At 38.0% G+C, this 15759-nt stretch overlaps 1 protein-coding gene and 1 long non-coding RNA gene across 6 annotated transcripts in view; one reads left to right on the top strand and one right to left on the bottom strand.

The window, feature by feature from the left end:
- Positions 1-10374, bottom strand: part of RPRD2 (regulation of nuclear pre-mRNA domain containing 2) — a 96077-nt gene extending 85703 nt beyond the window's left edge. Inside the window, exon 1 of one of the 5 annotated variants that reach the window (XM_079107034.1) lies at positions 9114-10374. In XM_079107034.1, the coding sequence (XP_078963160.1) occupies positions 9114-9318 (205 nt within the window). In that variant the 5' untranslated portion in view covers positions 9319-10374. The remainder of the gene's footprint in view (positions 1-9113) is intronic. The other 4 variants (XM_079107031.1, XM_079107030.1, XM_079107033.1 and 1 more) reach the window with 4 other exon arrangements.
- Positions 1-15759, top strand: part of LOC306642444 — a 158594-nt gene that overhangs the window by 92984 nt on the left and 49851 nt on the right. The gene's annotated exons all lie outside the window — the stretch shown is intronic.

Here is a 15759-nt window from a genome sequence, read left to right as displayed (position 1 = left end):
ACACTTCAGAAATAAGATAGTTCCATGTTTTGAAACACTGCCAGGAAAACATGGAAAAATATTGCATACAACTCTATGAACCCAGGGCAATGAAATGAAGAAAAGGTGATCTAGGCATTCAAAGGGAAAACAGGAGACAGATAATGTAATATTAAACTTTTATTTTTTTGATACTGCAGATTGAACTCAGGGGCATTCTACCACTAAATGACATCCCTAGCCCATAAAATTCACTCAAAGTGTACAATTTAGTTGTTCTAGTATATTCACAAAATTATGCAAGAGTTACCCCCAAGGTGTCTATTCAGTGTATGGACTGTTTTTAGGACCAGAAAGCTGGAAGAGATCAACTAGAGAGTAAATGTAGATAGAGAAGTAGTCTAATAAGATAGACCATTAACACACATGAAGAAGAGATCCAAAGAGAAGGCTCTCAGACATTCTGGTATCTTAGATGTCTCTACTAACTTGATCTAATGTATTCTTGGTATAGGTTTTTTCTGAGGCTCAAGGTAAACCTTATCTCAGTTCTCCAAAGAAATAATCTATTTTAATCTTTTTCTTGTTTCTATTCTTGGTTTAGACTCATTGGATCCATGGAGCAATAGCTTTGCTGTAACTTCCAACAGTAAAGTTAATACTGCCAGACATGATGGTGCACACCTATAATCCAAACTACTTGGGAGGCTGAGGCAGGAGATCACAATTTCAAAGCCAATCTGGACAGCTAAATGAAACCCTGTCTTTCACTAAGTGGGACAATGCTTGCCTAGCATATACAAAGACCTGGATTTAATCTTCAAAATAAATAAATAAATAAATAAACTTTTATATTTATGAATTAATCTCAGTAAAGATATTTTTAAAAATAGACTTCAAAAACAACATATTCAATATATTCACAAGTTTGAGGCTAGCCTGGGCAATTTAGCAAGACCCTGTCTCAAAATGAAAATAAAAAGGGCTGGAGGATGTAGCTCAGTGGTAGAGTATCCCTGGGTTTAATGCCTAGTACCACCAAAAACCAAACAAAACAAACAGCTAGCATGAACACTGGGGGCTCAACCCCTGGCAGCACCTCCAATCATAAATCAGTTCATATCCCTCCTCCACTCAAATAGTTGAATAACTCATTCAAAATAAAAGCCAAAGGGCTGGGGTTGTAGCTTAGTGATAGAGTGCTTGCCTAACAAGTATGAGGCACTGGATTTGATCCTCAGTACCATATAAAAATAAATAAAATAAAGATATTGTGTCTATCTACAAAAAATATATTAAAAACAAAAACAATAAACACCAAAGTCCTTACAGTGCCTATTAAGATCCTTTGTGATTTGTCTCTTTCCCTACCACACTCTTTTTGGGCTCATTTGCTACAACTGTTTTCTAAATGTTCCTTGAGCTCACCAGACATACATTAACCTCAGGACTTTTATACTTTTCTGTTCTTTTGGATTAAATATTTCTGCAAGCCTTCATATCTATATTGCTTAATATCTTTACCTGTCTACTCACATTTCACGTTCTCAGTGAGACCTATCCTTCTAGTCTAGCTTGAAACTGCAAATCTCCAGTAGTCTTCTTTCCTACTTTATATTTCTCTATAGCACTAAACACCTTCTGAAATATTTAATTTATTATCACTTATTATGTTTGTTGTCTTTCTCCTCTTGCAAAAGTATAAATTCTTGTTAGGACAAAAATTTTGTCTATTTTGTTCACTCTGTATCCCCAACTGCTGAGATAGTGCCTAGCACAGGTGCTCAATAAATATTTGTTAAGGGTTAACAGGTATGAGTGCAGCTGGGTAGGATAGGAGGAATAACTTTTTCTTTTTTTTTTTTTTTTAGTACCAGGGATTGGACCCAGGGGAACTTAACCACTGAGCCACAGTGGTCTTCCTAAGTTGCTCATGGCCTTGCCAAGGTGCTGAGGCTGCTCTGAATTTATAATCCTCCTCCCTCAGCCTCCAGAGCTCCTGGGATTACAGGCACGTGGGATTAGTATGCCCAGAAGGAAGAATAACTTTTAATGTTCTATAACACAGTAAGGAAACTATGGTTGAAAACAATTGCTTGTATATTTCAAAATAGCTAGTAGAAAGAATTTATGTTCCCAACATACAGAAATGAATTATGTCTGAGGTGACAAATAAACCAATTATCCTGGTAAGATCATTATATATTATATATGCCTTAAAATGTCACACTATACCCCAGAACTATTACAGTTATGTGCCAATTAAAAATAAAAATATATTTGCTGAAGATGTAGTTCAGTGGTAGAGCTGTTGGCAAGCATGAGTGAGGACCTGGGTTCAATTCCCAGCACAGCAAAAAAAAAAAAAAAAAAATTTAAAGTATATTTTAGCCAGGCATGCTGGAGCATGCCTGTAATCAACTTGGGAGGCTGACAAGGGCTGAAAGTTCAAATCCAGCCATCAGCAACTTAGCAAGGCCCTAAACAACTAAGTGAGACACTGTCTCAAAATAAAAAAGAAAAAGGGGTGGTGATGTGGCTCATTGGTTAAGTGCCTCTGAGTTCAACCCCCAGTACCAAAATATAAAAATAAAAAGGGGCTAGGGTTGTGGCTCAGTGGTAGAGGGCTTGCTTAGCAAGTGTGAGGCACTGGGTTCAATTCTCAGCACCTCATATAAATAAACGAATAAAATAAAGGTCCATCAACATCTAAATTTTTTTTAAAATGAATAAAATAAAAAGTATATTTCAGAAATAGAAGCTGGGCAAAAAAGGTACATAGCTGTTAAGTCCAGTGATGCAGGAGGTTAAGACAGGAGGATCCAAGTTCAAGGCGAGCCTCAGCAGCTTAGTGAGACCTTGTCTCAAAATAAAAAGGGTTATAGCGTTCCTATGGATTTAACCACCAGTATCACAAAAAAGAAAAAAAAAAAAAAAAATGGAAGAAAGACAAAGTAAAGGGACTATTACACTTATCTCATAATTATGTATAATTGCTGTCAACTAAACAATTTTTAAATATTTTAAAAAATAAAAATAAATATTTGCTGAAAGAACCACTGGTAAATTAGTGACTTGGAAGCAAAATCCATTTTAGAACTCTAAATCAGAATCTGTATCCAATCTACCTGTGTTACTAATTTGTATACATATATAATTAAAACACTGTTTCACTCTACAAGTCTAGCCTACATATCTGCTACACGGGATAAGATTACAAAGAAAGTAAAGTTAAAGAACAGGTTACATTTCAGAGGTTGAACTGTAGAAAATGGTCCCAGGCCTTCAGATTAGTGGAATATCAAATATAAGACAGCAGGATGGGGTATAGCTCAGTGGTAAAGTACATGCTTAGTATCCCCAAGACCCTGGGTTCAATCTCCAGTATCTACCACCAAAAAAAAAAAAAAAAAAAAAAAAAAAAAAAATGTATACACACACACACACAGCAGACTGAACTCTTCATTGACCAGTATACACTCCAAATGTTTTGCCACCAAAACATCTTAATTAGTTCATCTAAATAAACCTTTTATTTAGAGAGGCTTTTATCTAGTAGACACTTTAAATATATGCAACTTGTTTTCCCTTTTTCTATTAAATGAATGTCACAACAGCAAATCAGCACAGTTTTGCCACAAGAGGGGGGAAAAAAAAAAAACCACAAAAGATTTAAAAACCCTGATATTTGCTATGAAGAAGTGATAAATGTTTGAGGAGATATTTACCTTGATTTAAACATTCCACAAAAGCTACAGAAACATCATACTGTACTCCATATATACATAAAATTTTTATGACCCAATTTAAAAATTAATATAAATGGGGCTGGGATTGTAGCTCAATGGTAGAGCACTTGCCTAGCACATGTGAGGCACTGAGTTCCATCCTCAGCACCATATAAAAGTAAATAAATAAAATAAAGGTACTGTATCCATCTACAACTAAAAAAAGTTACAAATAAAATCTTAACATTCTAGTTACTCTACATGGCCTAAGCCTAAATAAATAAGCAAATTATCAAAGGCTTCTGCACTGTAGAAAATATTTTATGAATAGGAAAGGCTATGTAGTAGAATAACTCAAAGTACACCTTCTACATCAAGAATGCCTGGGTTTATCCTGGCTTAACTATTTATTAGGTCTGTAAACACAGGCAAGTTACTTAACCTTCTCAATGCCTCTATTTTCTCATCTGTAAAATGGGGATTATAATACCTACTTTAAAGATTGTGAGGACTGAATAAATTAGTATGTGTAAAATGCTTAGGAGCATTTGGTACATAGTAAGCACTCAACAAACATTAGCTATAAAATTATTACCAGCTTCATGATCCACTTAAGGTTCACAAGATTCAAACTGAGAAAGCATTATCATAAGATAAAAAATGGTAACTACACTTTGAAGATCTCTGCAAAAAATAAATCCTCTATGAATAGATTTTTTTCTAGTCCATGTTTGTCTCTTTTGTGAAAAATGTAATAGGTTGTACTTCAACTTGCTTCAAAGTAATGTAGAGGAGAGGCTAAAGAGGATACATGAAAATTAAAAAAATAAATGACCATAAAGTTGATAAGTACTGAAGTGGGGTGATGAAAAGAAAGGGAGGAAGTGTCATTGTCTCTTTATTTTTGTATATAAAATTTATACCAGTACCTTAAGGGAAATCAACAGATTTTGTATTTTACAACTAAGTAGCAATCACATATCTATTATTTCCTGCAAAAACCCACTTAAACTCTCACACTGCTTTCCAAAACAGACCAACCTATTCAGTAGTTAGAAATAAGACAAAACAGACGTATCATAAACATAGTATTTTACATTTTTTTCTATTAGTTCTTCAGAGAACTATAGGGAGGTTAGTCCAACAGGGAGGCTACTAACCAAGAATGTAATTTCTACCACTGTACCCAAAACAAAATTCTGCCATAATTTATTTTGAATATTCAGAATTTTAAGACTACTTTTACCTGAATTATCACAGTAAGTAATTTGAATGTTTTTTATGTCCTACGTCCTGTGCTAAAATACATGCATTATCTTCTTATACCTAGACAACAATCCTATGAGAGATCATTATTGTCTCTACTTAAAGAAGAGAAATTAAGGCTCACAGTATAAGTACTTCACATGGTATAGCATCCAGCATTAAGTGATTGAGTCAAGATCTGGACCTAGGTCTAATTCTAACCTATGTCTGTGTTTTTCTACTTTTCCATACTGATTATCATTTTACATTAAAAATGGGAAAGAAGTCAGGCATGGTGGCACACACCTGTAATCCCAATGACTCAGAAGGCTGAAGCAAGTTCAAGGCCAGCCTTAGGGATTCAGAAAGGCCCTAAGCAACTAGTGAGACCCTGTCTCAAAATAAAAAATAAAAAGGGCTGGGGATGTAGTTCAGTGGTAAGTACCCCTGGGTTCAATCCCCAGTACCAAAAATAAAATGAAAGAAAAGAAACAAAACAAGTAAATAAAAATGGGAAAGAAAAATGAAGTATAGAAATGATAATCAGGTCAAATTGCACATCAAATCCATGTAAGTGCTATATCCTGAACCTGCATACAATTGTGCCTATAATTTCTTCCCACTAAACTATAAATGTGACAAAAAAAAAAAAAAAAAAAAAAAAACTTGAAACAATTCTGTTCGTCATGTATTTGATTATTTCACAGGATTGGGTTGACAAATATTTAGCGACTGCTTTACTAAATGCCATGTTTGGGTCTAGTTGCTTGGGGATACAGCAGCATCAAACAAAACCAGCTGTCATCTGACGGAGGAAAATGGACAATAAACACGTAATAAGGTGATTTCATATATTGAAAATAAGATGACATAATAGCAACTGAAGGTGATCAACTTTCTGAGGAAGTACTATTTGAGCTCAGACCTAAATGAAGAGAAGGTAGGATTAGGAAAAAAATAAGAAGCAAGCAGAGCAGTTAGTGTAGGGTCTTACAGTGTAGACCACAGTAAAAGAAGTTTAGAACTTAAAGCTATTGCAATGGGATATCACCAGAGGGTTTTAAAGCAGAGGAAAGACACCTGCTTAAGTTACAGAAAGATAACTTTTATAAATGTTGGCAATGAGGGCTAGGGATGTAACACAGTAGTAGAGGGCCTAGCATGCAAAAGACCCTGGGTTTGATCTCCAGTACCTTAAAAAAAAAAAAGGGCAATGAATACTACAGTCAAGCAAAACTAAAAGATGCCTGAAGAAAACCAGTGAATTGGTGTGTATCTTCAGGGAGCACACTTGCCTTCACTAAATTATTTCCTTTATAATTTATTTTTCTGTGTGGTAAACAAGTCTCTTATGACACATTGTGAAACGAAGGATAAAATGAAAATATCTCTGAGGACTGGACATACAGCTCAGAAGCAAGCACTTGCATAGCATGCCAGAGGCCCTAGGTTACATCTCCAGCACCACAAAAAGTAAGTAAATAAAAAAATATCTCTGGAATAGCTAACGTAGTTACTTAAATTACACAGAGGTCTGCATTACTAAATAGTGGATATCAGGATAAAAAAAAAAGAAGCAAAAGTGGCATCAGGAAAATGCACAATTTTCATTCTACCCTTTACCACTGAACTGAATAGTTCTCTCAAAAGGTTATATTTATATATGAGATAATGTTCACCAAAAGTAAATACAAAATGACTACGAATTACCCTTAGCCATTTTAGAAAGCTAAATTCCATTCCCCTAGGAAAATCATATCAGGTTTTAGAAAGTCAAATGCTTTTACAGTTAGAGAAGTATATAAACTATACAGAATGAACTTCAACTGAATTATTGCTCTGTCTTGGAGCAATCATTTTTTCACTCTTAACATATCAACAGAGGAAACAAGCTCAGGCACAGTATCAACAACAGCAGAGGCAGAAAAACTCTGGCTCCAGTATATCACATTATTGCCAACTAGGAAAAAACATCTGGTAATTGTCATTTATGATCCCACAAGGTAGGGATAGGGACCAACTTATTCTTGCAAAGGATGTAATCATAAGAGTTAAAACAGTAGAGCCCAAAGGTAGGAAATATAAAATGCTTGCATAACTTAGTAAAAACCTTGTAAGACAGTGGAGAACAGGCTCTCATGCTCACATTAACACTGCTTGCTACCAGTGGTGTGCCAAATACATTAAACTTTTTTTTTTTTTTACAAAGTTAATGGTGAAGCCAATTCCTAACTACAACATTTTACTGAGTAACCTTTAGCAACTTGACATTATTGAGCCTTACTGTCCTTGTTTTGTAAACCAGTGGTTCAAAAATCTACTCCTCAGATGGGCACAGTGGCACAATCCTATAATCACAGCTACTAGAGAGGCTGAGGCAGGAGGATGGCAAGCTCTAGGCCAGTCTAGGCAACTTAGCAAGAAACTGTCTTAAAATAAAAAATAAAGTGGGCTGAGGTAGTAGTTCAGTGGTAGAGCGCTTGCCTAGCATGTGTGAGACACTGGGTTCAATTCTCAGCACCACATATAAATAAAATAAAAGTCCACTGAAAACTAAAAAAAAAAATTAAAAAAAAAAAATAAAGAGGGCTGGAGATGAAGCTCAGGGGTAGAGCACCCCTGGGTTCAATTCCATTACTTAAAAAAAAAAAAAAAATCTACTTCTCAGTACATTATAAAGTATATTAGATGGTATAATGAAATAGTTGGACACACAGCAGACACATGACAAGTCAATCTTTGATGATGATTACTAGCATATTTGATATTCCGGATTCTAATTTTACCTCTTAGCAAAAAGTTAACTATTTGATCTGTTATTGGCAAAGAAATTAAGTAATCCTATCTCTTCGCTAGTAACTTAAATTTTTAGCATTATAATTCAAAGAATCATAAGAAATATCTCCAACAATAAGCTCCAACACAAATGGTTTAAAGCTCTGGACCTTTAATTTTGCAAGCTTTAGCCAAGCTTTGTTTCCTAAAAGGTAAAGACAAACCAAAACATTGCAGGGGCAATGGCAGAAGTAAGATAAGAAGTAAGAATGACTGGATGACCAGTCTCACTGGTGACATGTTATAGATAGAAAGCAAACCAAAATTCAAATAGCTATATGTGAAGTTTGGATTAAACCTCTCTTCTCAGCAGGAAGCAAGTGACTTCTCCACATTTTCTCCTATATGATTTAAATCTTTCGGAAAAATCTATGCTTAACAGACCTCTTTTCTGTAGTACAGCAGCAAAGTGGGGAAAGAACACACACACGAGACAAAAAAGCAATAACTGAAAAAAAAAGTATCATATACTTTAAAAAGCACATTTTCCGTTTTGATTACCTATGAAATCAAACTCAATTCTGTAAAAATGTACTTCAGGTATTTAAAAAGTAGCCAAATATGCTTTAAGTTAATGTAGCTTAAATAAAGCAAAGCACTAATATGCTTTCCACTTTAAGGTATTAACGATGACACTGACTACAGTATCCCAGTTGTTTCTGGTCAGTATCAAGAAGTCTTTATTTTATTGCAGCAAACACAGGTAAAGGAAAAGCAGGTGGTTGTAGATATATGTAGAGCTCATGTTGTTTCTTGTTAACACCCATCTAGGCAAGTCCCTCCTTAAATACACAAGTTTTAGAGACATTCATTCAAATAAAGCCTTCCTTACTACATATCACAAGTTCCAGTCCAGCAGAAAACACAAAATAGTCCAACATATTCTGGTTAAGAAAGTGAACTTACTACTGCTTAAACCACAGCTTGTCTACCATCAGGAAAACCAGAAATCATTAACACGTCAAGGCCTACAAGAAATAAACGGACGCGACAATTTCCGTAAAGGTTCAGTAAATTCAACAACACAACTTACAAGGCTCTGAACTGAAATATGTGCATCTGTATGGATCTGGGCCCAACGGCCCAAGGTCATACCACGTCAGAGGCAAAAAAAAAAAAAAAAAATCCAAGAAATGAACCTTCTGCAGTTCAGGGCAACCTGGGCTAGGAATGGAGTCTGGGTTTGGGATCAGTCGGGTCCAAGCTTTACTGTGAACAACCCCAACCGAATGCAGTGTCTCCGTGGGAAAAACCCCCAAGGGTTTCGGGTCGTACTTCCTTCCATTTCCCCAGTCTTCCCTTCCCTAGTCAACCCCAACAACTCACATCTCCGGAGCCACTTCATCCAATGGTAGACGATAGTACTGTGGTGTTTCTTGTTCTCTATACACCAAGACGACAAGCCTTGAATGGATTCCATGGTGTTGGTTACCGACTGGAATTTTCGATCCAACGAGGACTCCAGAGCCCCTGCCGAAGAGGCCGACGAGGAGGAGGCCTTACTGCTGCCTCCGCCGCCGCCGGCCGCCATCTTCCCGGTTTGCACAAGCGCTGCTGCTCCTCTGGAGGCGGTGACGGCGGCGGCGGCGGCGGCGACGGGAGCGGGCAAAACAATCACTGCGAGTGCGTGGAAGCTGTAGATGGGGAAGGAGGCCAGAGGGTGGGGGTGGTGCACGCGCTAGGCTCTTCTGGAGGTACGCAAGGGAGGACTAGCAGCCCGGCACGCTGGCGGATCCTACACGCTGCAAGGAAGGGCTGCGGGTTTCGAAGGTTTATCGATATTTGTTCAGGGGTAGTGTTTAAACCAGTCAGTAGTCATGAGAGAAATACGAAGAAAACAGAACCTGCAAAGCCTTTCAAAACGCCTGGCGCCGAAACTAATCGTTTATACTCTTCGGCTCTCGACACTAAGGCCCTTACTCACCCCTCTAACCACACTCCTATGAGCCAAGGAGGGCGTTAATATCTTAAATTTAATACTCCCCGACTGTCCCTTCGGTTGTAGAAATCTTTCTCTCTCCTTTAGATTCTCTTGCACAGAAAAGGCCCAAGGCTACCTAGTCAGGATTTTTTTTTGCAACGCAATAGCAGCAAAGGGACAGCAACAGCATCGCGCACGCGCAGCTTGGCCCCGCCCCTCCGCTTCCTCCTCAACCTTGAAAGCAAAGGGAGTCGTGATGGCGGGGCAATCTGACCAATCAAGAGAAGAGTTCGAGAAGCGCGCGCAGGAGTCCGCAAACCCCTACGCCCAAGGAAGTGCTTCGATTATTTGTGCGCCTGCGCATTCAGTTTGCGCGTAGCGCACTGAAAGCAAAAACTGAGGGAAGGATGAAGGAACTAGTCAACCTAAGGAGAGATTAGAGGGCGGGGCCCAACGCTCCGTTCCGCCTTTCGCTTCCTCGCGGAATCGCTCTCATGTTGCTGTTTAGCTCACACAACAGGGCCAGGAAATTCCCACTGCTCCGAGATCACTGTTACTTCTTGGCGTCTCCACCCGCTGCCACCGCTAATGGGGCACCGACGCGCGACAAAATGGCTGGCAGCCATCTTGCAGCGCCGCAGCAGATGCGCATGTGCCAGGACCAACGAGTCTTTCACTACGCACACTCCTAGAACAGACTGTATTACACGCTCCCCTTGGACGATACCATTCGTAGCCGGTCGAGTATATAATCCAGTCGTATTATAGAAAGAGTAAATAACAGAAAATGAAACAAAAATTTTTCCCTGTAAAAAATTTGAAGCGAGGAAAGAATGATTGGCAAGATATGACCTCGTTTTAGCCAGTTACGTCAAATACATTCTCAGTTGCTCCTCACATTATAGTTTAAGAGAGCCTTAAATATTACATTGATTAGCACAGACTAAAATCAACCATTCCATTTCATCTCTTTATATAGATCCTCTGGGTAGATTTGCGGGTTCAACATGTGTTCCCACTGTACACGTGCGATTTTAAGTATTTTATGTCTCTCCAGTACCGTTTGTGAGTCAAGGAACCTACTGTCAAGTTCACATCTAGCATTAACTCAACAAAAAGTTATTGAATGTCCTTGTACCGAGTGCTGTTTTAAGTTTGTGTAACAATAAAAAATACAAAAATCTCCTCTCGGGCTTAGTGGCAGAAGACCTTAAGTATATTTCAGTGCCTAGTGAGTTCTATAAATACAAAGCAGAAGATGCAACACGTTGTGTTGTGTGTGTGTGTGAGAGAGAGAAAATGGGAGGGAGAGAGGGAGGGAGGGAGAGAGAGAGAGAGAGAGAATGAGAATATGAATATGAATGAATATGAATGTGAATGGAAATTGTATGGTGAACCAGGAAGGATTCTGAAAGAAAATGATACTGGATGTGGACACTGAGAAAAAGGTAAACAAGCACAAACAGGGGAGGGGACATGATAGCAGAAGGAACACCACGTGCAAAGATCCTAACACAAGTAATGTTTTAACATACTACAAAAACAAGAAAGCCAGTTAGGAACAGAATAAGAGAAAGGAACACGTGGTATAAGATGAGTGAAGCCAGAAAGCAGAACAGTTTTGGGGCTTGAGACTTTGCTAGAAGACAAAGTTTCAATACATTTGAAGACTAGTGGGCTGGGGATATAGCTCAGTTGGTAGAATGCTTGCCTAGCATTCACAAGGCTCTGGGTTCAATCCCCAGCACCACCAAGGAAATAAAAGCTAGCTATGTTCCATGCCTGTAATCCCAACCACTCAGTTGGAGACCAGTCTCAGCAATTTAGCAAGGCCCTAAGCAATTTAGTGAGACCCTGTTTAAAACCTAAAAAGGCCTAGGGGTGTAACTCAGTGGTTAGTCTTTTTGGTTTACTGTAGGTTCAATCTACAGTAAACCAAAACAAAAAGACTAACCGACTTTATGATTAAACCTCATGATTAAAACCAGAAATATCTCATTCTATAAAAACTCTATAAAATGAGTGTTCTGATGAGCTGAACAGAGAAGTTTGACATTATTGATAGGAAAGGGCTGAGGAAGGCAGAAATAGAAGATTGTTCTCTAAATGACCTATTTTGGAATTTGGCTATTATCTCTTTCCTGATTTCTTGAAAGGTTAAGTAAACAACCTAGTTTCATTTGGTGATATGGACCTTTGTAGCATGAGTGACTTTATTTTCAATTGTTTTGTTGGGCTTAATGCAGGAACTCAATCCAAACCAGTAGTCTCCTATAAATTTTATCAACTCTAAAATAGGGAGTTTTTTCTTTTCTTTTCTTTTCTTTCATTGCTGGGAATTGAACTCAGGGGCATCCCTATTTTCTACTTTATTTAGAGACAGGGTCTCACTGAGCTGCTGAGGGCCTTGCTGTTGCTGAGGCTGGCTTTGAACTCTCCGTCCTCCTGCTTCAGCCTCTCAAGCCATTGGGATTATAGTTGTATGCCCAGTTTTCAGAGTAGTTTTCACCAAAGAAGTTACATGGTGATTATCCTGTCATGTTTTGTTTTTTTTTAAATATATATATATTTTAGTTGTTGACGTTTATTTATATGCAGTGCTGAGAATTGAACCTAGTGCCTCACACATACTACACAAGTGGTCTACCACTGAGCCACAACTCCAGCGCCTTGTGTTTTTTTTTTTTTCTGTGGTACCAGGGACTGAACTCAGGGGTGCTTCATCAGTGAGCTAAATCCTCTGACCCTTATTTTGAGACAGGGTCTCACTGATTGCCCAATGCTGTCCTCAAACTTGTTATCCTGTGCCTCTAGAGTACTGGAATTACAGGCATGTGCCACTAGTCTGGTTCATATGATGCTTTTGATACCGGGATTGAAACCAGCGATACTTTATAATTGAGCCACATCCCCAGTCTTTTTAATTTTTTTTTTATTTTTCTCATTAAGTTGTTTAGGATCTCACTCAATTGCTGAGGCTGAACTTGAACTTGGGATCCTCCTGCCTTGGCCTACCAAGTCACTGGAATAACAGGCATGCACCACCATGACTAGCATTCATAATGTTTTAAAAAGATCATCTTGGTTGCTAGGTTGAAAACAGACTTTAGAGATACTAGTTGGGAGGCTATTTGAGTAATCCAAAAAAGGATTGGACCAGGGTGATAGCAAAGTAGGTAATGAAAAGTGATATCAAATTCTGGATATACTTCGTAGTAGAGCTAAAAGGATTGTTCATGGATTTATGTTGTGTATGAGAAAAACAAATGAATCAAAAGTAACACTAAGGGTTTTTCGGTTTTTTTGCTTGTTTGATTAAGAGATGGGATCTTAGTATTGTTGCCCAGGCTGGCCTCAAACTCCTGGGCTCAAGCAATCCTCCTGCCTCAGCCTTCTGTCCAAGGAACTAGGACTACTTGTACATGTCACCACATTGGGCAAGGTCAAGGGTTTTTACCTGAGCAACTAGAGCAGTAGTTTTTTTTTTTTTTTTTTCATTATGGTTGCCCCTAAATATTCTGTCATAGACTTTTATAGCAAACCCTTCCAGTACCCATCACATTTTAATGTTAAAAGTATACTTTATATAGAGTAAGCATAAATTTAAAAAAATTTTTTGTTTTCCTTTCTAACTGGGAATTCAACCTAGGAGCACTTTACCACTCATCTCCAGTCGCCTTTTATTTTTTTATTTTGAGACAGGGTCTTGCTAAGTTGCTTAGAACCTAAATTGCTGAAGATGGACTTGAATTTGCAGTTCTCCTTTCTCAGCTTCCAGTAGTTGGTATTAAATATGTGCCACCACACCCAACCAAACCTGTTCTTTTTATTAAGTGCAGAGTTAAGAATGACTGAGTATAAATTGTATATTAAGTATTAAAAACAGGGGGCTGGGGATATAGCTCAGTTGGTAGAGTGCTTGCCTTACAAGCACAAGGCCTAGGGTTCAAATCCCTACCACCTCAAAAAAAAAAAAAAAATGTATTAAAAACTAAGCTGGGCTTAGTGGCTTATACCTGTAATCCTAGCAACTCACAAAGCTGAGGCAGGAGGATCCCAAGCTTCAGGCCAGCCTTGGCAACTCAGCAAGACCCTGTCTCAAAATAGAGGAGTATTAAAAAAGAGGGGGTGTTAGGGGGGATGTATGTAGCTCATCAGTAGAGTGAGTGCCCCCAAGTTCAATCCCAACTATAGACAAAAGAAAGAAAATTAGGATCCTAGCTCTTAAAAAAAAAATGCTGGGAATAGTGGCACAGAACTAATCCTGGCTAAATGGGTTGAGGCAAGAGGACTGCAACTTAAGGCCAGCATTGGCAACTTAGCAAGATCCTATCTAAAAAAATTTTTAAAAGGGTTGGGGATGTAGCTCAGTGGCTCAGGGGTAGAAAGCCCCTGGTTCAATCTCAGAACCAAACCAAAACAACTCTAAAGTGCTTTACAAAAGAAAAAGAAGAAAATAAAAACAAATTTAAAAAATCACTGAAGGGGGCTGGGACTATAGCTCAGTGGCAGAGCACTTGCCTAGCATGTGAGGCACTGGGTTCCATCCTTAGCACCACATAAAAGTAACAAATAAAGACATTCTGTCCATCTACAACTACCAAAAAAAAAAAAAAAAAAAAAAATCACTGAAGCTATTCAAAAGGATTTGAAATAGATTATGAAAGAATTTGCTGAAGTTCACAGTATTTTAATTGACAGCACTGCACTGTAGGACCTATCCTGAGAATGACAAAGAAAAGAGTACATCTCTCTTTATCCACTCATTTTACAAATAGGACAGTACATATCAGTAAATGAGTTTTGTCTCTATTCAAACAAACCACTTTGCCAAATTAAGCTCCACCATTTACCATTTACTGTGCATAAACTTGGTCAAATATTTATTCTACACCTTCAGATTCCTCTAAATTTTACTTTTCAGGTTTTTAAAATAGGGAGGTAATGTTTACTGAACATGATACTCAACACTGTGTGGTCAAGAAAACTCAAAGAACACCCTGAAGCACAGGGAGAAGAGTGATTTGCTCATGACAAGGATTAGTTTCATTTCAGGTACTTCATAGTGAACAGTATTGTAGTATAAACACTCCTTTCAAATCTTATACAATCAATACATCTTTGAAGTAGTGTATAAATTATTTATATATATGTGATAAACTTTTTCATAAAAGCACTAATTTGTATGACAATGGATCCCCTGCTCCTTCGGATTTGCATAAATCAAGAAACACTAAAAATTACTTCAATTTTCTTAACTTCCAAGTCTCATGATTTAATTGTACCTACAGTGGCAAAGTAAGCTTTTTTCAAAGATTTTATCCTGCTCCAGGAATTAACAACTTCACTTGTCTGAGCTAGTTTGCTTATTGCTACAAAAGGGAGAGAAGTTGTACTGGTTTCCCTCAAGCTCCTTCACAGATTCTAGTCTTTTTTCACCTCTTTGATCCTGTGGCTCCCTCGTTACTGCCTTAAAATTGGAACTTTAACTAGAACCTGAAACATGTAACTTCTTAAAAAGGGCTAACTGCAGGGGGAAGTTACTGGGAATTGAAACCAGGAACTCTTATCACTGAGCTACATCCCCAGTAGGTTTTGTTTGTTGTTTTCAGACAGGATCTTACTAAACTGCTGAGGGTAATTTCTTGTTTTTGTTTTTGGTAGCTGGAATTGCACCCAGCTCTGAGCCACATCCCAAGCTCTTTTTTTTTTTTTTTTAAGTTGTAAATGAAAAGCATACTTTATTCTTACTCATTTTTATGTGGTACTAAAGATGGAACTCAGTGCCTCACATATAATAGGCAAACGCCAACTCCCCTCAGCTCTTTTTTTTGAGAAAGGGTCTTGCTAAGTTGCTTAGGGCTTTGCTAAATTGCTGAGGCTGCCTTTGAACTTGGGATCCTCCTGCCTCAGCTTCCAGAGCCACTGGGACTATAGGCATGCCCCATTGTGTCCAGTTCAACTGAGGTTAATCTTGAATTTGCAATTCTCCTGCCTCACACTGAGCTGGGATTACAGGTGTGCCCCATGCCCTGTTTAAAAAAGGTTTTC

Source organism: Sciurus vulgaris (genome assembly GCF_902686455.1).
Source record: "Sciurus vulgaris genome assembly, chromosome: 1".
In the NCBI taxonomy this organism is placed as follows: Eukaryota; Metazoa; Chordata; class Mammalia; order Rodentia; family Sciuridae; genus Sciurus; species Sciurus vulgaris.
The sequence above is the reverse complement of the archived record's forward strand: the minus strand, read 5'-3'. Positions and strand labels throughout refer to the sequence as shown.